This window comes from Elgaria multicarinata, chromosome 1 (assembly GCF_023053635.1).
Source record: "Elgaria multicarinata webbii isolate HBS135686 ecotype San Diego chromosome 1, rElgMul1.1.pri, whole genome shotgun sequence".
Classification (NCBI taxonomy): domain Eukaryota; kingdom Metazoa; phylum Chordata; class Lepidosauria; order Squamata; family Anguidae; genus Elgaria; species Elgaria multicarinata.
The window spans coordinates 95,564,379-95,585,922 of record NC_086171.1 but is presented as its reverse complement, the minus strand read 5'-3'; the positions used below and the strand labels follow the sequence as shown (position 1 = coordinate 95,585,922).

The following is a 21,544-nucleotide window of genomic DNA, read 5'->3' as shown; positions in this document are numbered from 1 at the left end:
AAAGAAGGAGGAAAAAAAGCCACCTCACACCCACTCAGGTTCTCCCTCATTTAGGAGCACTCATCGACACCTCCAAGGGTTTCATATTCCTCTCCCCAGAGATAATAGTCAAGCCCCAGAATGGTTCGAGGGCAATTCATCTTCAAAGAATAACCAACTTAATGGACGCTGCACATCTTCTGGGTTTGTTGATCTCATGTCTTGGCATTCTCCTGTAGTACGGAGTGTACTCTTGCCCCCTTCAGTGGTTCCTATTACCCTTCCAAGCTCAAATAGCATTAGGGATCACCCCATACATCTTCACATCAGAGACTCCCTCAGGTGGTGGCAAGACATCCAAAATCTTCAGGTGGGCAGCACCTTCCAGGAAGCAAAGAGGATCACATTGACGACAGCTGCTATCCTCGAAGGGTGGGGAGCCCACTGCAACTCCCTCCTGGCTCAAGGAAAATGGAATGCAGAGGGAAAATGCCACAGCATCAACTGGCTGGAGCTCAGGGCAGTCCACCTGGGTCTAAAAGCATTCTCACGCCATATGCAACATTCTCATATTCTATTCAGAACAGACAACACAATAATGCGAGCCCACATATGTCAAGGGGGTTCCAAATCCTGCTCCCTACACCTAGAGGCCTAGCGCATGCCAAACAGAACTTAGCCTCTATATCAGCCCAACTCGTCAAAGGGACCCTGAACCATACAGCAGACCATCTTAGTCGGCAACAAATAGACCTGGGGGAATAGAGCCTACATCCAACAGTCTTCCAGGAAATCATACAATGCTTTGGCCCACTGACACTGAACCTGTTTGCACCCAGGCACAACCACAAGCTGCCAAGATCTCTCCAGATTCCAGTCTTACGGAGCCAAAGGAATAGATGCGCTATACATCAACTGGCTGAAAGAGGCTCTTCACGTTCCCTCCAATCCCCTTCCAAGTGAGAGTTCTGCAGCACATCAGAAAGGAGCAAGCAGCCCCCTTCTGGCTGCGACACCCCTGATTCTCCAAGATCCTAGCCCTAGCAGTGCAAGGTCCATGGTTCTTACCCCAAATCTCAGACCTCTTGGCTCAGGGACCAGTTCTCCACCCAAACCCAAATTGGCTCAAACTAGCCGCCTGGGTGCTGAAAGGTCCATCTACTTAACTCTGGGTTATTCTGAGCATGTCATAATTTTTATTGATTTCACATCTTAAAATACAACAACATAATGCTAAATTAAAACACATAAATCATTACATAAATTGCTTACATTTTAACATTTGTAATTTATCATTTTAACATGATCACATAACATAAGTGCTCCCCTCCACCCTTCGGGATCTATTCCTGCTTCCCAGAATCTCATTGTTTCTTCTGGTGGTGGTTTTCCACTCCCCTTAGATAATGCATATTCTAGGAACTCTTTCCAAATTCCCTCAAATTCATTTACATTTGTTATACCTTTTCTTACTTTTATATTACATGTCAGTTTATTATTAATAGCTAACCCTAACCCTAACCCTTTTTGCATCCTGATTAATTAAGGAAATAGGCCTATAAGAGTCAGGGATTGTCAAGTCATTATCTGGTTTTGGAATTAATATAATTAGTGATTGTTCCCATGATGGCGGTATCTTCTCTCCTATTATTCCATTGTATAATTTCAATAATTTTGGTACCAAAATTTTTAAAAATGTTTTATAGTTCTCAGATCCCAACCCATCTAACCCGGGAGATTTACCCCCTCTCAGTTTCTCAATAGCTTCCTCAATTTCCCTTTGAGATATAACCCTTTCCATTAATTCTCTATCCTCCCTTATCAATCCCCTCTTTATATAGCTATCTATATAACTCTCCATCCTCATCTTATTTGTGTCCTTTTCTTTATACAGCTCTTGATAAAATTCCTGAAATACTTTTATTTTCTCTTTCATAGTACTACATAATTTCCCCAATTTATCTTTTACTATTCCAATTGAATTCTTTGACTTTTCCTTTTGTGTGAGCCTCGCAAGCACTTTAGAATTTTTATTACTATTCTCAAAAAACTCTCTTTTCAAATAAATTAGATTTTTCTGTACTTCTTCTAAATTTTTGTTTTCTAATTCTTTTTTCTTTGCTTGTACTTGTATTTGTTTATTTCTACTTTGTAAAAATTATTTCTCCAACTTCTTAATTTCAGCCTCTAACTTTTCCTGTATTATATCTTGTTGCCTCTTTAAAGTAAACATTTCTCTAATACAGATCCCTCTAGTCACAGCTTTCATTGTATCCCATACAATTGACATTGAGGTTCCTCCCTTTTCATTAATTTCCCACATTTCTGACAATTCTTTCTGCATTTTCTCCACAACCTTATCGTATTTTAAAATCCTGGTATTAAACTTCCATCTTTTTGCTTCTCTGTAATCCCTTTTAACTGTAAAATCTAAACTTACCAATGCATGATCTGTTACTTTGATTACCCCTAATTTCATATTACATACCTTAGTTGCAAATTCCTTTGAAACAAAAATGTAATCTATTCTGGAGTAAGTTTTGCGGACTGGAGAATAATAGGTGTAACCAGGCTCCCCTCCTCTAACTAATCGCCACCCATCAATATAATCTTTTTTTTTTATCATTTTATTTAAAATTGTAATATTGTTTCTCTTTTCAAATCCAGTGGGGTTAGACCTGTCTATCCTATTATCCATAACCATATTATCCATAACCTCGACCTCTTAGCGGCTTTCAAAACCATCGACCATGGTATCCTTCTGGAACGTCTGGCTGAGTTGGGAGTGGGGGGCATTGCATTGCAGTGGTTCTGCTCCTACTTAGCAGGACGGCTCCAGAAGGTGGTCTTGGGGGACATTGCTTGGCCCCGTGGACTCTCCAGTATGGGGTTCCGCAGGGGTCGGTCTTGTCCCCCATGCTGTTTAACATGTACATGAAACCGTTGGGTGTGGTCATCCGGAGTTTTGGAGTGCGCTGTCATCAGTATGCTGACGACATGCAGCTCTACTGCTCCTTTTCATCCTCATCAGGTGTGGCTGTGGATGTGCTGAACCGGTGCTTGGCTGCGACAATGGACTGGATGAGGGCTAATAAACTGAAACTCAATCCAGACAAGACTGAGATGCTGCCGGTGGGTGGTTCCTCTGATCGGATGGGGGGCGCTCAACCGGTTCTGGATGGGGTTGCACTCCCCCTGAAGGAGCAGGTTCGTAGCTTGGGGTTTCTCCAGAACCATCTTTGTCACTTGAGGCTCAGGTGGCCTCGGTGGCACGGAGTGCTTTCTACCAACTCCGGCTGGTGGCTCAGCTACGCCCCTATCTGGACAGGGATAACCTAGCTTCAGTTGTCCATACTCTGGTAACTTCCAGATTAGATTACTGCAATGCCCTCTACATGGGGCAGCCTTTGAAGATGGTCCGGAAGCTGCAGCTTGTGCAAAATGCGGCGGCCAGATTGATAGCTGGAACAGGGAGGTTTGAGCATATAACACCGATTCTGGCCCACTTGCATTGGCTGCCTATATGTTTCCGAGCCCAATTCAAGGTGCTGGACTTAACCTATAAAGCACTACATGGCTAGGAACCGCAATACCTGATGGAATGCCTCTCCCGACATGAACCTACCCATACACTGCACTCAACGTCTAAGGTCCTCCTCCAAGTGCCTACTCTGAGGCAAGCTCAGAGGATGGCAACAAGGGAGAGGGCCTTCTCAGTGGTTGCCCCCCGACTGTGGAATGATCTTCCCGATGAGGCTCGCCTGGCGCCAACGTTATCTTTTCAGCGCCAGGTCAAGACTTTTCTCTTCTCCCAGGCATTTTAACAGCATTTAACAACATTAAGTTTGTTTTTTTAATGAACCCCAGAATTGTTTTTAAATGGATACTGTTGTTTTTATACTGTTTTTATGTTTTTTAAATTTTTGTATACTTTTAATGTTTACTATTTTTAATTGTTGTAAACTGCCCAGAGAGCTTCGGCTGTGGGGCGGTATATAAATGTAATAAATAAATAAATAAAATAAATAAATATTAAAATCTCCAGCTAAGATAACACACCCTTTTTAAAAATTCTCTATTTCCCTAAATAATGCTGTATAAAATTCTTTTTGTCTCTCATTTGGGGCATAAACGTTTATTAAAGTGTAGTAATTGTCTTCCAATTGTCCTTTTATCATAATATATCTACCTTTCTCATCCTTTTGTGTCTTCTCTATATCAAATCCACTTCTCTTTGATATTATTATAGCCACACCATTTTTTTTGATGTCCCCAAAGACTTTTCATAATACACTGACCATTTCAAACGAATTTCATTCATACCATCCTTCACTTGTTGTGTTTCCTGCAAAAAGATAGTCAGATCCTTCTTTGTTTAATAATTGCTCAATCCTTTTCCTTTTTACTACTGCCCCCAAACCTTTGACGTTGAGTGTTGAAATCCATATTTTCTTATCCATATTCCTTTTGTTTATTTTCTTATAGATCCCTTGTACACACCCATATGAACAACAATAACAAAATTTTAAACATATAACATGTAACCCCTTTTTTATCTGCCCCTCCCTTCCCCCCTCTGTCCCCTTCCCTTCCCCCCTCTCCCCACTATTTCTATTCCCCCCTCTAATTCTCTGTAGGCCTAACACCCCAGTCATGGCTTATAACCTTAAAAGGGGGGAATGGAGCCCACGGTCCCCTATCGGCAAGCCTACTTTAATTATTCATTACTTTTAATATTATTATCTCTTTAATAAGGAAAAGTTTATTTTCCACTTGTGCCAGGACTTTCTTCTCCTTCTTCATGCTGGGATAACAAATCATCATCCAGCCCCAGACTTCTCAGCAGCTCCAATCCTTGCTCCAGTGAGGTTACTCTCTGCTGTTTTCCATCTTGCATAAACCTCAAAAACACTGGGTAACCCCAAGAATAAGCAATACCCTCCCGCTTAAGCTTTGCTGTTATCAGCTTAACACTGCGCCTCCAGCTGATAGTTTGCTGACAAAGATCATTATAGATTTGAACTGTTGATTCTTGAAACTTCAACATTGTTATTGATCTTAATTTCTTCATAAGCTGCTCATTCCTATAATAATTGCCAAATTTGACCAAAATATCCCATGGTATTGCTCTGGATCTATTTCCTGCTACTCTGTATATTCTGTCAATCTCCATCTCTGTTATCTGGAAGTCTGGAATCAGCTCTTTAAACCAACGCAATATAACCATTCTCAAATTTTCTCCTTGTATTTCTGGGAAATTTTTAATTCTAATATTCCCACGTCTACTTTGATCTTCCAGCTGAATCAGTCTCTTCTCATGCAGATCAAAAGTTATATTATAGTTTGTTAGTTGTTGTTCATGCTGATCTACTTGTTTTGAAAGCTGATTCATTTCTGTTTTAATTTCTTTCACATCTTTCTCAGTTTTAGCTACTGAAGTTGTTAACTCCTGCATTTTTTTAAATACTTCCTCCTTTATCTGTTTCATTTCATTAAGCATTGCTTCACTATTAGATTTAATAAACTCCTTCATCTCTTCCAGAGCTGGGTCTGGCTTCTTTCCAACTTTAGCCACCATTTTTTCAGCTTCTCCAACTTTTTCTTGCTGTTTACAAAAATCCTGATCGCTCCCCTCTTCACTTTCACTGGAGGTAACCTTTGTTAGACGTGCATGTGATTGATCAGAAGGATGAACCCTGTCTCTGGTCCAAGTGGTTTTCTTTTTATTATTATTATTTGCTTTATTTTTACGTTTTGACATTTAGATCCGACACTCTAATTACTGGGCGGAAGTCAGTCACTTCAATAAATCACCACTTTCAACTCTTCCTTTGCCTCAGTAACATAAGCGACTATTTCATATCTTCTAAATGATGATAAAGTATGTTTAGTTACTGTCTCTGCACTCTGATAGCTATGATTTACTGTTAGCAGTCCGAGCTGCGTGTCTACAAAAACGAAAGTAAATTTTTTACAGCTTCTTTCAGCTCTTTGCAACACAGTTCAAAGCTTTTCGCTGGCAGAGAAGTCTCACCAAACATTTAGAATGAACATATCTCAGATATCTTGCCAATTTGAAGAGATAATAATGCTTCTAGGCGTCCCTTTCAGGAGCTCATAAAAGGCTTACCGTTCCATCGGCCCGTCAGGCTCCGCCCCCATTCTGAGCATGTCATATGCACCCTGCTGGCATCCTGCACGGACTCTACCACCAGAATCTAAGAAACATCCTGAAAGTCCTTCTGCAGGTGGAGTGAAGGAGAAACGTAATCCACAGGCAACAGGTGTCAAGGAGCTCCTAGCCTTTCTCCAAGAAGGCCTCCAGATGGGTTTGAAACCGGGTACCCTTTGCAGACAAACATCAGCCCTGTCATCAGTCCTTTCCAAGCCACTAAGTTCACACCCTCACATCAAAATATTTATCTGTGGAACAGCATTTAAGAGTCCTCCCATAGTCCATAGGACTCCTTCCCAGAAGCCTACAAGTTGTAGTTTCTGCATTGACTAAACCTCCCTTTGAACCAATTGCCTCTATCCTACACATTCTGTCACAAAAAATTCTTTTCCTTGTGGCCATAACCTCTGCTTGCAGAATCTCAGAGTTATCATGTTACACCAACATTAAAATCACTCCACTGGCTGCCATTTAGTTTCCGGGCAAAATACAAAGTGTTGGTCATCACCTTTAAAGCCCTAAATGGTTTGGGTCCAGGTTACCTGCAGGATCGCCTTCTCCCATATAGTCCGCCCCGCACACTCAGGTCCTCTGGGGTGAACTTACTTCAGTCAGCTAAAACTAGGCTGACATCAGTTTCCCAGAGGACCTTTTCTTCTGTCGCCCCCAGATTGTGGAATGGCCTGCCGGAGGAGATTCGTAAAATTAACACTATGTGTGATTTTAAGGCAGCTTTAAAGACTAGCCTTTTCCGGCAGGTCTATCCAGATCAATGTTAAATCATGATTTTTTAAGATTATTATTATTATTTATTTATATAGCACCATCAATGTACATGGTGCTGTACAGAGTAAAACAGTAAATAGCAAGACCCTGCCACATAGGCTTACAATCTAATAAAATCATAGTAAAACAATAAGGAGGGGAAGAGAATGCAAACAGGTACAGGGTAGGGTAAGCAGGCACAGGGCAGGGTAAAACTAACAGTAGAAAGTAACAGTAGAAGTCTGCACAACATCAAGTTTTAAAAGCTTTAGGAAAAAGAAAAGTTTTTAGTTGAGCTTTAAAAGCTGCGGTTGAACTTGTAGTTCTCAAATGTTCTGGAAGAACGTTCCAGGCGTAAGGGGCAGCAGACGAAAATGGACGAAGCCGAGCAAGGGAAGTAGAGGCCCTTGGGCAGGCGAGAAACATGGCATCAGAGGAGCGAAGAGCACGAGCGGGGCAATAGTGTGAGATGAGAGAGGAGAGATAGGAAGGAGCTAGACCGTGAAAAGCTTTGAAGGTTAACAGGAGAAGTTTATATTGGATTCTGAAGTGAATTGGAAGCCAATGAAGAGATTTCAGAAGCGGAGTAACATGGTCGGAGCGGTGAGCCAAGAAGATGATCTTTGCGGCAGAGTGGTGAACAGAAACCAACGGACTGATGTGAGAAGAAGGAAGGCCAGAGAGAAGAAGGTTGCAGTAGTCCAACCGTGAAATAACCAGTGCATGAACAAGCGTCTTGGCAGAAGAGACAGACAAAAATGATCGAATCCTGGCAATATTATACAGGAAAAATCGACAAGATTTAGCTACTGCCTCAATATGAGGAATAAAGGAGAGCGAGGAGTCGAAGATAAAGCCAAGGCTACGAGCTTCCTTGACCGGAGTAAGCGTAACATCATTGACAGTAAGAGAGAATGAGAGATGAGGAGAAGGTTTAGGAGGAAAAACAAGCAATTCAGTCTTTGCCATGTTAAGTTTCAAGCGACGATGAAGCAGCCAAGCTGAGATATCTGAAAGACATGCCGAGATACGATCGTGAACATCAGGAGAAAGTTCCGGAGATGACAGATATAGTTGTGTATCATCGGCGTACAGATGATATTGGAGGCCATGAGATTGAATAAGCTTGCCCAAGGGCAACATGTATAAGGAAAACAACAACGGGCCAAGCACCGAGCCTTGCGGAACCCCTACTGAAAGGGGAAAGGAGGAAGACGAGCTGCCATTAGTCAACACGCTGAAAGAGAGACTGAAAGAACTGGGCATGTTTAGCTGGAGAAGAGAAGATTGAGGGGAGACATGATAGCACTCTTCAAATACTTAAAAGGTTGTCACACATAGGAGGGCCAGGATCTCTTCTCGATCCTCCCAGAGTGCAGGACACGGAATAATGGACTCAAGTTAAAGGAAGCCAGATTCCAGCTGGACATCAGGAAAAACTTCCTGACTGTTAGAGCAGTGCGACAATGGAATCAGTTACCTAGGGAGGTTGTGGGCTCTCCCACACTAGAGGCCTTCAAGAGGCAGCTGGACAACCATCTGTCGGGGATGCTTTAGGGTGGATTCCTGCATTGAGCATGGGGTTGGACTCGATGGCCTTGTAGGCCCCTTCTATGATTCTGTGATTCTACATGGATTAGCAAAGATGTTTGTTGGTTTGTACCAGCCTTGTATTTAACAACTCACCTGGTAACAATAAGTGACCAAGAATTTCATGCAGTGAAATAGATGGAATTCCATACAAGTGAATAAGTGGGCTGGTTTAGGCGGGACAAATCCCTCCATCCTTCCACTACCATCCCACTCATTTGGTTTCTGTGCTACCTGCTTTTCTGGGTTTATTTGCAAAGCTCATGTTCATCTAATTTCTCTCTCGTTTCCAGGTCAGCACATCCAGCTCCCTGGAGGATCCTTTGGTTATACCAGAAGAGAACCACTTGGAGTATGTGTTGGAATAGGGGCTTGGAACTACCCTTTTCAGATTGCCTGCTGGAAGTCAGCCCCTGCCTTAGCCTGTGGTAAAGGAGATATTGTGTTTGAGGAGTGAATGGTTACCAACCTCAAGAGGTAGTAGCTAAGGACTGTCTAGAGTTGTCACTCTCATTGTGGGCATGCAAAAACAAAGGGGTATGGAACAAAAGTGATGTACTACTACTGCTTTTACTTCTGAAGCTAAAGCAAGCAAAATTTAAATGACAAATTAAGGAGGGAGAGAACAACATATTTATGGGAACTAGAAGTGTTTTGGCTACAGGCTAGGTGGGATAGGCATTATGCTAGTGCCAGTTCCTGCCTCTTTCTTATTGGTAGCTTTTATTAATCTGTCATGATTGGGCTGGACACCTTGCTGTGATTAGTGGTCAAATCTACTTTTTTCCCTAGTATCTTTCACTTCCTGTGCAAATTTAGCTACGTCTAGGCAAAGATAATGCTCACCTCTTCCTGCTCTTATTTATGTGAATTGGGTCCCTTAGGTAATGCCATGGTCTTCAAGCCTTCTCCCTTCACCCCTATCTCCGTTGTGATGCTGGCAGAGATCTACAATGAGGCTGGTGTTCCCAAGGGGCTTTTCAATGTGGTGCAAGGTGGAGCTGCCACAGGCCAATTCTTGTGTCAGCACCCAAATGTGGCCAAGGTCTCTTTCACCGGGAGTGTTCCTACAGGCATCAAGGTACAAGATATTATTGAACAGTAACGTTTAACCTTCTTTTGGCTTCCCAAGGCATCTGGTGGCAGCTGTCTGTGACTTGGTCTGCCCTCTACAAAAGTTAATGTATGCTATGCTGAGTCCAGTTCCAGAGTGACTTTGTGCCCTTGAAAGAAGATGCCAGTTTGAGAGGTTCCAAAGACTAGCTCTTGGCAAGTGTATGTCTTTGCCAGATTTCAGTGTTTCATTGAAATCTCTAGGCTTGTGCATTATTGAGAGAGTTCCACCATTAAAGGCAGCCTAAAAACAATTAAGTAAATTAGAGGAAAGTGTATTTCGAATAAGTTGTACAGCATGTCCATGCTGCACTTACACTCACTGCTTGAGTGCAGTATCCTCTGGAGAAAGAGAAACCATTTCTTAGCAGTTCTATATACTGCCTCTGAAATTCACATCGTTAACACTTTTCTGGCAAGTGTTCTTAGAAAGCAAAAGGAAATTTCACTCCTGAGTGGTAATGCCTTTATGCATGGCAGGCAGAGGAACTAGATATATGTGAGGTTACTGTATGCTCAGAAATGCTCACCATGCATTGTTTGAATCCTGACCGATCAGAAACTTTTGTAAGCAAAGGACTGATGCAGGTGCTTATTCAACAGATTCCAGCTAAGAATGGCCTTTTGCATCAATTTAGAGATTCTGTAGACTTGTGATAGGCTTGCTCTTGTTGCTCATATACTTTGTCTTGTCTTTTGCTTCAATAGATTATGGAGATGGCATCCAAAGGGATCAAACCAGTTACTCTGGAATTAGGGGGCAAGTCCCCCCTTATCATCTTCACTGACTCTGTCTTGGAAAATGCTGTGAAAGGAGCTCTCATGGCCAATTTTCTTACTCAAGGCGAGGTACGCTGCCCTGAGATCCTAATGATATAGGGCAGGATACAAATGTTATAATAAATATGCAGATCCTGGGAGAGGGAGCTGAGAGTATACTTACATCTTGAGCTACATCACATGTAATTTTTTCCCTGCTTTCCCTCTACTTTTTTACCTCCAATGTCAAGCTTATGGTCCCACACTGCTTGTTTGCTCTTCCGCCCCGCCCCGCCCCGCCCCGCCCCTTCTCTTTCTTCCTCCAGTTCATTGGTTGCTCCTCCCACACCCTTGAACAAGAATATACAAGCAGGTCCTGTCAGCTGAGTACTTCAACCAGACCACCATTCTGCCCAGCAAAAATGGAATGACCATTTAGTCTGGCTCTTTGGGGCCATTGAAGGAGTATAATCCTGTCCCTGCAGAGATTTGGGCATTGTACGATTTTTAAAAATGCTTTTGATTCTGGGATGCAAGGTTTGGGTTTTATATTGAGGCTTGGAGCTAGCTGATGGGAGGGATCACTTTTCCCTGCCAGGACCTGATGTAATCCATTCAAGCCAACAGCAAGGCTCCCATCACATGCCCCCAACAAAGGAAAACGTGACTACAGCACTACACAGAGGCTTAAGGGTGCATTAAACATGCTTAGGGAAATAATCCAGACTTTAGGCATTCTAGGAAAGGCTGGGGAAGAGGTGGGGTGTTAGCAGGACAGGCACAGTGTCATTATGAGTACCGTGCTGCAAATCCAGATACCAGGCATGGCAAGAGTGCACTAAATCACTGGTGTGATGGAGCTCCTTATCAGGAAACTCCACTTAGAGTTCAATGGCAGTGTTCTTCTAGGGCTGGTGTTTTGCTTCATATCATGTTTGCTAAATAAATAGCAAGCCTTAATTGTTTTCTGTAATTATTTCATGTGATGGTACTAAGAGCTCTTGCTGTTTGGCACTTGTTACTAAATCCCATTCATAGGAGATGTTAAATTAGTGCAAAAAATCCAGTGAGTAGATGCTGTCAGAGCTGTCTGTGTGCCTCAGGTTTGCTGCAATGGCACTCGGGTGTTTGTGCAACGTGAGACACTGCATGCTTTCACCAATGAGGTTGTGAGACAGACCCAGAGAATCAAAATTGGTGACCCCTTGCTGGAAGACACGAGGATGGGAGCACTTATCAACCGACCCCACCTGGAGAAGGTCTTGAACTTTGTTAAACAAGCAAAGGAACAGGTGAGAGAACTGGGCTTTATTAAGGAGGAGAGCCTAAGTTATTGGGTATTGTCTCTTCTTCCTCTGAGCAAGATACTAGAACAGAATACAAAGTACCAAACATACTTTGATTGTAGTAACGGGATACATCTGGCATAGAGCCTGAGCAATGCCTGATGAACAGTCAAAAGTTAGAAGACAGATGATTCCCTTGAGTAGCAGCAGCAGATTAAATTATGCATGTTAGTGAGTATATGAAGATTTGATTAAGCAGCATGATTTGTTCCATTCATAAGACGGGGGTTATCATCTCAGCATGGAATTTGGCTTTTTAAAATATAGAGTATACATGTTTTGCCAATATCAGCCAGGAAGGCTTAATTCAGTACTGAAAGATGCATCGGACGACCCTCAGTTATATTGTTAGTTTTCATTTTAATTATGGCAAAGAGACAATATTCAGGGGTCTTTGTCCAGAAGGAGCTCCATGTGGTTAGGTACAAATGAAAGAAATGGGGCAGGCAGTGGCAGCTGCCTATTGTGACTGGGGTATAGGACAGGGCAGCTAATGGTAAGCGGAGCCGGTGTCTGAGCATCACAGCACAAAACCATTTCTTTCAACCCACACATTTCTGCTCCAGCACAACCCTATTTCACACAAAGGCAAACAGACATCCCCACAACACACAAAGCCACTACTTTTTAATCTTCATTTTTCTTTCTGCTCCAGCACAAACCTGTTCACATACAGGGAAAGTGAGACAAGGTTTAAAGTATTGAAAATAAATTTGGTACAGGGAGGTAAATCCCAAGCCCCTCCCCCCCAAGTACATCACTAACACACATTTTTCTCTCCCACAACATCAAATTAAAAAAGGGAGGGGGTTATTTTTAATTGAAAAAAAAATAGCAACTGCAGTGTTCATGTGCATGCACACACCAACTCCTATCTTCATTTCTCCATCTAAGGCTGCACATGTGTTCATGTGCATGCACACACAGAGAAAAGGCCTCAAAAGCAAAGAAACTTACCTGCTAGCTGCTGCTTCCCTCCAGAGTCCATGTGCTGCTGTGTGTGTCCAGTGCAGCTTCTCTGGTCTTGAGGAGAGTGATTTGGACCCTGAGTATGCACATCCCTGCAACATGCAGGGATGTGTGTACATTTTTTAAAAATCAAAGACCAAACTGGCTGTGGATGTCCTTCTGAATACTCTGCTGACCAAAAATAAGCCAAAAGAGAAAGGTAACCAGATAACGAGTGCGCAAAAAAGCCAAAAGGCAAGGGGTGGAACCAGGAGTTGTGTGTCCGAAAGGATTTATTATTGCCTTCATCAAGGCAATTCTTATAACAATGTAAAATCACTTATCTCCTGAGCGATGGTGTCCTATGTGTGATTTTACTTTGTTATAAGAATTCCCTTGATGAAGGACTTGATTTAGTCCGAAACGTATCAGTAATAATCAATCCTTTCGGACACACAACTCCTGGTTCCACCCCTTGTCTTTTGGCCTTTTTGCTTGACCAAAAATAAGCAGCATAGCTGTGCCCTGCTTGGCTTCCAAACAATCAATCAAAACAAACTGGGTGAATCAAGCAGAACGTCTAGGAGAAATGCTCTGCCTGCCTTAGAGCATGCATACAGGGATGGGTCAGCTACAGGGGAGGATATTCATTCTCAGTTATTTGCATGTGCAACAGTCAGCAGCAGGAACAGAGGACTAGATGTATATGAAAGGTGTGCTTGGAGGTCTGAGACAAGGGAGAATGTGTGGGCTCTGGCAAGTGGTAAAACAGTGACACCCCCCCCCCCAGTGCTCTAAATAAGAAACAGCCCCTAGGTACAGGGACATTTCCAAATAAACTAGAATGAATAATAAGCAAAAGCAAGGATTGGCATTAAAAGGAAATGTATCCTCCAAATGTGTTGTGGGGCAAAACAGATTGGAAGGGAGCATTGATGAGCAAAAGCCTGAATTCAGTCATGGCTATGCTGCCAATCTATTGCTAATGGACTGGTGGCTTCAGATCCTACTTGGAGTGTGCAGGGTTGCACTCCCAATTGAACACAAGCCCAAGGACTCAGTGGTTGTTTATCTGCCCGCGTTTAAAGACTTTGTCCATTGTTTTCATTCCGTAACAGATTATTGCACTGGACAATGGTACTCTGCCAAGGGTTGCAGCTTTTGCTTGAGTGTTGTTCAGATTGTCTCTTCTCAGGAGTGAGTAATGTTATGGATTGCAAAAGAGGGTGGGCTAGGTGAGTCAGAAGCCTAGAAATAGATTTTCCATTTACTAAGGAGCTCTCAAAATATGCTGGGATAATAATACAGATTTTTCTGTTGAGATGAGCTTTCACTGTTTGGGGTTGAGAGGTGCTGAGGGCAAGGATTTGGAATGTAACTGGATCAATTTGTGTGTGTGAAAGAAGCTCATGCTCTGTACTTCCTCTCTTCAGAGGAGGATGAGCCCCCCTTCCCTTTTTCCCTCCTTGGCCACCTGGTTCTTAGTCCATTTCCTTCTTTTGCAGCTTGTGCTTCCCTTTTCAGAGTAAATCTGTACAGCGGAGCAGACTTCTCTGTACAGATTCACTGAAACCTTTTATTTCTGTCCAGGTAAGGATTCAAAAGCAGAGGAGAGAACATAAAGGAAGGTGTGCCAGCCTCCCACCTCTATTGTCATTGCTGATACTGTGCCAACAAAGAGATCTCTAACTAGTCTGATGATCTTCTGTAGTCTTCCCGGATTTATGAGTGTGCCCATAGTTTAGTATTAGCTTTTCCTGATCTAGAGCAGCAATAGGTGCTCTAAGCAGGCTTTGGGTGAACTATGCTCATGTGAACAGCATTGTGGCTGTCTGCCACTACCTTCTGTTGTGTTGCATTTTCAGGGTGCAGAGGTGCTGTGTGGAGGGGATGTATATGTGCCAGACGATCCCAAGCTGAACAAAGGCTTTTACATGTCTCCCTGTGTGCTAGGTATGGATGGCCTGACTTTAAACATGGTTAAGACATCGATTATGCCAGTTTGTGGGGAGGGGAGGGTGAAGACAAGCTGGTACATGGGGCTCAAGTTTGTATGGATGTTGGTGAGGAAGCAATGCCATTTTTAGTTGAAGAAATTGGCTTCCTTATCTTTCCTGGAGCTGAGAAGGGATAGTGGCTGTGTTTCATTGGGAGAAATATTATCCAGCCTGCTCCTAAGAGCAGAACTACATGGTTGGAAGAATCACTTCAGACTACAGGTAGACAGTTGCATGTTTGAATGCTTCCTCATATAAAGAACTTCTTGCATAATGTGTTGGGGACCTAGAATCCTTCTCCTGATGTATTTTTTTCTGTCTGCAGAAAACTTTCATATTTGAAAACATTTTGAGTTAGGTGAAAAGTTGCATGTTAGGAATACGTATGGTCAAAGCAAAATTTCTCCTGATCATGTAACTTGGTTTGTAAGGCTCCAACCATCATGTCTTTCACAGACTGAAATCCTATGTATACTTTCCTTGCAAGCTAATCAGGGTTTTTTAGCAGATAATTCTGAAATCCCATCCATTTCCTAACTGCAGGATAACCATGGCTGGAGTGGGCTATTTCTTCCTCATTTTTTATGCATCTAGAATAGTTGGCTGTCCATTGAATGTCACTTTTGTGTTGTTTCCAGGAAACTGTAAGGACAACATGACATGTGTAAAAGAAGAGATTTTTGGGCCTGTCATGTCCATCCTGCCCTTTGACACAGAAGAGGAGGTCCTGGAAAGAGCCAACAACACCCGTTTTGGCCTGGCAGGAGGTGTCTTCACCAGGTACTATTAAAGTTAATAAGTTTCAGGAGAAGGGGTGTGAAACGAAGTATGGCCAGGCTGGACAGCAGCTGGGGCAGGGTGCTTGTAGAATAACATCTGTAAAAGCTGTGAATTTGGAAGCAGCAAGTCAACCCGGAGCATGGTGGAAAACTGCTTGCTGCACTATTTATCTATACTGCCCAATAGCTGAAACTCTCTGGGCGGTTCACAACTATTAATTGCTTCAGCTTGGTAGGAATTTGGTCCATCTTTACCCACTGGCATCTTCCTGAAGTGGCAAATCTACTTGGCAGCTTTTGGCCCACTACACTATGTCCCAGAGGAAATGGAGTTTCTGGGCTGGGATTGAGAGAAAGAGTTGTGCTTAATCCCATCCTTCTGCTTCTTAGGGATATCCAGCGGGCCCACAGAATAGCAGCTGGTCTCCAGGTTGGGATGTGCTTCATCAACAACTACAACATCAGCCCTGTGGAGCTACCATTTGGAGGATACAAGATGTCAGGTGATCTACCAAACTGCCTACCATAATGTTTAGTCGTTTATTTTCAGGTGCTTACATGATAGCAAGCGAAGAAAATGGAAACATTAGGCATGCTTGTGTTATGGACTAAGAACTGCAGCAGTTTGGAGGTATAATAGAAAGTAGCCCTGCCCAAGTATATTGATGCCATTTACCTCCTTTTTTTTAAGGTAGTTTGGACCTTGGTGAGCCTCGTGTGGCGCAGAGCGGTAAAGCAGCAGTTTCTGCAGCTGAAACTCTCCCCATGGCCTGAGTTCGATCCCAGCGGAAGCTGGTTTCAGGCAGCCGGCTCAGGTCGACTCAGCCTTCCATCCTCCCAGGGTCGGTAAAATGAGTACTCAGTTAGCTGGGGGAAAGGTAATAACGGCTGGGGAAGGCAACGGCAAACCACCCCGCTATAAGGCCTGCCAAGAAAACATCAGCGAAAGCTGGTGTCCCTCCAAGAGTCAGTAATGACTCAGTGCTTGCACAAAAGGTTCCTTTCCTTTCCTTGGACCTTGGTCAGAACATTCTGATCCTTGCAAGTAAAAGTGCTGGAACTTTCAAAAGAGAGCACAGATTTTTAAGATTGAGAATGTCATGCTAGCTTCAATATTAGATGCTCCATTCTGTGGTGTGGTTGCTGTTATGCAGATTTCCAGAGCCCTTCTCACAGGGGACCATATCTTTGCAGTCTTATCACAGGCATCTCTCTCTTACAGGGTTTGGTCGAGAGAATGGCAAAGCAGCAATTGAGTATTACTCCCAGCTGAAGACTGTCTGTGTGGAGATGGGCAATGTGGAATCGGTGTTCTAATGTCCCTGTTTCAGTCAACTAATTGCTGTTGAAGTGCTATATACTGTGAAAGTGACCTGTAGTGTGTGCCCATATTGTTGTCTTTCTGCTGCTTTGAAGAACTTCTAGTGGAGAAAGGTGAAATAGCTCATTGACTGAAAAGGCCAGTAAGTAGCTGATTGTATCTCTGCTGCCTTTTCTAGGTGGGCACTTTTTGTACCTTGTTTTCTGAGCAAATAAAGGAGCAGGGATTGAGTATTGATTATTATAGTTCTCAAAGAACTCAAATATGAAATTACGGATCTTCTAACCAAAATATGCAACATGTCCCTAAGCTCAGCCGCTGTACCAGAGGACTGGAAGATGGCCAATGTAACACCAATTTTCAAAAAGGGATCCAGGGGGGCTGTTTAGTTTGACATCCATTCCAGGTAACTTGGTTGAAAGCATTATTAAAGACAAAATTAGTAAGCATATAGAAGGGCAAGTTGTGCTGAAGAAGAATCAACATGGCTTCCGCAAAGGCAAGTCCTATCTCACTAATCTTCTAGAATTCTTTGAGAGTGTCAACAAACATGTAGACAGGGGTGATCCGGTGGGCATTGTTTACTTGGACTTCCAAAAGGCTTTTGATAAAATCCCTCACCAAAGACTCCTGAACAAACTTAACAGTCATGGAATAAGAGGAGAGGTCCTCTTATGGATCAGTAGCTGGTTAAAGAACAGAAAGCAGAGAGTAAGAATAAATGGTAAATTCTCCCAGTGGAGAAAAGTAAATAGTGGGGTCCCACAGGGATCAGTATTGGGACCAATTCTTTTCAACTTGTTCATAAATGATCTGGAATTAGGAGTGAGCAGTGAAGTGGTCAAGTTTCCTGATGAGACCAAATTATTTAAGGTTGTTAAAACACAAAGGGATTGTGAAGCGCTCCAAAGGGATCTCTGCAGGCTGGGAGAGTGGGCATACAAATGGCAGGTGTTGTTCAATGTAACAAAGTGTAAGGTGACACACGTTGGGGGGAAAAAACCCAACTTCAAGTATAATTTGATGGGATCTGTGCTGGCCGTGACTGAACAAGAAAGATATCTTGGGGTTGTGGTGGACAGCTCGATAAAAATGTCCACCCAGTGTGCGACTGCTGTAAAGAAGGCAAACTCCATGTTGGGCATTATAAGAAAAAGAATTGAGAATAAAACTGCCAGTATCATACTACCTTTATATAAATCTATGGTGTGGCCACACTTAGAATACTGTGAACAGTTCTGATCACAACACCTAAGAAAAATATAGAGCTGGGAAAAGTGCAGAAAGGGGCAACTAAAATGATTTAGGGGCTATTGCAACTCCCCTTTGAGGGAAGGTTACAACAGCTGGGATTGTTTAGCTTGGAAAAAAGGAGGCTAAGGGGAGACATGATCAAGGTGCACAAAATTATGCATGGTGTGGAGAATGGATAGGGAGACATTTTTCTCCCTCTCTCAAAATACTAGAACCTGGGGTCATCCCATGAAGCTGATAGGTGGAAGATTCAGAACAAATAAAAGGAAGTACTTCTTCACACAGCACATAGTTAAATTATGAAATTCACTACCACAAGATGTAGTGATGGCCACCAATTTGGATGGCTTTAAAAGGGAGTTGGATTAAATTCCTGGAGGAGAAGACTATCAATGGCTACTAGCCCTGATTGTTATGTGCTACCTCTAGTATCCAAGGCAGTAAGCCTGTGTGCACCAGTTGCTGGGGAACATGTTGCACCATGTCCTGCTTTGTTGGTCCCTGCTTGACAGCTGGTTGGCCATTGCGTGAACAAAGTACTGGACTAGATGGACCCTCGGCCTGATACTGCATGGCAGTTCTTATTTATTTATTTAAAACATTTGTATCCCGCCCTATATCATTAGGATCTCAGGGTGGCGTACAGATGGTAGGGCAGGGAATGGAGAAGAGCCAAAGACTCACCAGAGGTGGATTTGCCTGCCACACCCCAGTAACCTGTACAACACACACCACATTGTGCTACAAACTTTTGCTCAGGAAATAAAAACTGAGGCATGCTACCTCAACCTTTACAAACAAAAAGCTCTACAAAACCACCCAAGCCTTAAAAGCTACATAAAGACCCCAAACCAAGTCTAAATTGCAGACCCCAGAGACCGCCCCAATCATGAAAATAAACATTCAGAGACCACCCCAGCTTTAAAAAAAAATTACAGACCTCTGAAGCTACCCCAAACCTTAACATCGAAATTAGAAACTTACCTTCTGTCTGGCTGATGCTCGTCTTCTGAGGCAAGGAGGAGAAATCCATCCAGAAAGAGTGAGGTGTTGGGGTGTGGGGAGAGGATTGTGAAAATGGAGCAAAGTCAAGAAAGGAGAACCACACCAAGGATGAGAAATGCATGCAGCAAGAGGTGTGTGTAGGCAGAGAGGACATGTAAAAAGAGCAGAAATAGAAAGCAAAGAGACTAGGAGGCAGTTAGCAATCATCCGAATTGAGTCAAGCAATCGGGAAAGATTTTTTAAAAAACTAAATTGGGTGTGCCTACACCACAGAGAAGGGAAATTAATTTTTAAAAAATTGTGGAGAGAGAAGAAAACGTTATTTACTGGTAGGTACCCCCCATCCCCGTAAATAACCAAATTTAAACAGGTGCAGCAGATACAGAAACATACCATGGTACAGCACCATGTACATTGATGGTGCTATATAAATAATAATAATAATAATAATAATAATAATAATAATAATAATCTCTTCCTCTCAGTCAAGCACATGGTTGCTACATATATGAGCCAACCACATGGTGATTCTGGATGACTCAAATGAGCTACATTGTCTCCGTTGACCCTCAGTGACACTCATTCCTACTCATCCATAGGGAAAGATGGGGTCACTTGATTGTCAGTGAAATAGCTTGCTGAGCTGCCACATTTTTTTGAGGTTTTTCATAGTCTCTGTACATCACATATTTGGGCTCTGCACCTGCATGGAACCTTATTTCGGGAATCTTCTGTAGCTGAGGCAAACATTTTGGCAGAAACCTTTCCCCAGTGTTCTACTGTATATGTCCCAGGGGATTCCCACCCAACTTAGTTCTCTTTCCACCACCTTGCTGAAAGAGTGCCTCGTTAGGAACTTTGTTCTCTTCCAAGAGGTGGCTTTTGTTTTTGGTGTTTGATGAGGACTTGCTCAATTTCAACTTTGTCTTCTCGTTGTTTGTTCTTTCTTCATCTTTCGAAAAAAAAAAATTCCCCTCACATTGCTCCATGATCTCTGGAGAATTGTACCTAAAGTCACCCTCTTAAGAAAACACTTCTCCCATGCCTTTGAATGGAGTAATGTTTGCATGTTCATGATTCAGACAGTGAGGATGCTGTTGCCAGGAGGTCCTACTCCGCAGTGCAGAGGACATGGTGGCAGGAAGGTGCTGGGGGTAGTGTGTGTATCAGACTGTTTCACTGACTGGACGGGTGGGGGAGGGGCACTGCCCTGTGAAGATGTTAGTGACCATTTCCCTGGTCCCTTTAGCACAGGAGCATTTGTTGAAGGAAGGCTATAAACAAGTAGTCCTGCCTCTCAACTTGAAAATAAGCCCTTAAATGTTGGGATTATCTGCCTTCCACTCGGAACAATTTCCATAGTGACTTGCATATCCCTCCCTCACTGGTTATGAGAAAAACAGCAGTGGTGAAATTAGGGGGTTACAGGCTATGTTTTCCCTTGAATTGCCCTTTTGAGGGGATGTCAGATTGTGTTACCTATAGCCTGAGCAAGAAAGAGACAGACTCCTACAGAGAACCAGCTATGCCCTTAGAGCAGGGCTGGGAAGCATCAGCATGTCCAGGGGCTATTTTAACCCACTCTATGGGCTGTACTACTTTTCTGCCCATTTGGCACAGAAAAAATAACAAATAATTGTGTCTGGAATGGCAAAAGAGTTAAAACTAGCTTGTTGGGGGTGGGTAGGTTGGGTTCAAATTAGCTTGCAAACCCTAACCCAGGATTATACAGAATATTTTACCTCTTGTTACCTTAAAAGGCTATAAAAAAGTTCAAAATCACTGTTCCTGATGCCTCTTTCTTCTTTTTACCATTTTGGGGTGTCAGGGGCCACTTGTATCCCACCTCTGCCTTAGAGCAATATTTACAGGATCCTTGTTAGCTTCTGAGTGCTTGTCCTTGAGCCACTTTAGGTTCCCCAACCTGGTGCCCTCCAGATGTTTTGGACTACAACTCTCTATTCCTGGTCATTAGCTATCCTAGCTTGGCTGATGGGAGTTGAAGTTCAAAATATCTGGTGGGCATTAGCTTAAGGAAGGCTACTTTAAGTTAATAGGGCTGCTGTAAAATGAATTCTGGTAGCCTCATATGTACTGCAAGTATCCTCCACTCCGAGTCTGTGGTGCTCTGGGACAGTCAATCAAATGCCATTCATATCCTGTGCCTATTTGGCCTTTTGTATTAATACCCTGGAGTGTGACCATTTGAAAGCTACTTGTTGGTGTGTGGCATGCTGCTTCATGTTCATGAGCATAAACAGGCATAGGAGCATGCCACATACACCATAACCAAACATGCAGTATGCCATATCAAAGATATGCAGATACATGCCACACGCAAACAAGTACAATAACATGGCACATGCAACTGTGCACAATATGTAGGATCATGCCACATGCAGATAGGCACAATAATATGCAGGAGCACAAAACACTGCAGTGCTGTGCCATTTGAAGACACATGTAGCAACTAGGGGTGTGCACGGACGCCCCGCGGGCCGATCCAAAAATTT

General features: G+C 43.0%; 1 protein-coding gene across 1 annotated transcript in view; it reads left to right on the top strand.

The window, feature by feature from the left end:
* Positions 1-17,003, top strand: part of ALDH9A1 (aldehyde dehydrogenase 9 family member A1) — a 54,565-nt gene extending 37,562 nt beyond the window's left edge. Inside the window, exons 5-12 of the mRNA XM_063133058.1 lie at positions 8,803-8,937; positions 9,394-9,590; positions 10,331-10,471; positions 11,485-11,673; positions 14,541-14,628; positions 15,311-15,452; positions 15,842-15,954; positions 16,674-17,003. Coding sequence (XP_062989128.1) covers positions 8,803-8,937; positions 9,394-9,590; positions 10,331-10,471; positions 11,485-11,673; positions 14,541-14,628; positions 15,311-15,452; positions 15,842-15,954; positions 16,674-16,768 — 1,100 coding nt within the window. The 3' untranslated portion in view covers positions 16,769-17,003. The remainder of the gene's footprint in view (positions 1-8,802; positions 8,938-9,393; positions 9,591-10,330; positions 10,472-11,484; positions 11,674-14,540; positions 14,629-15,310; positions 15,453-15,841; positions 15,955-16,673) is intronic.
* Positions 17,004-21,544: the final 4,541 nt, after the last annotated feature.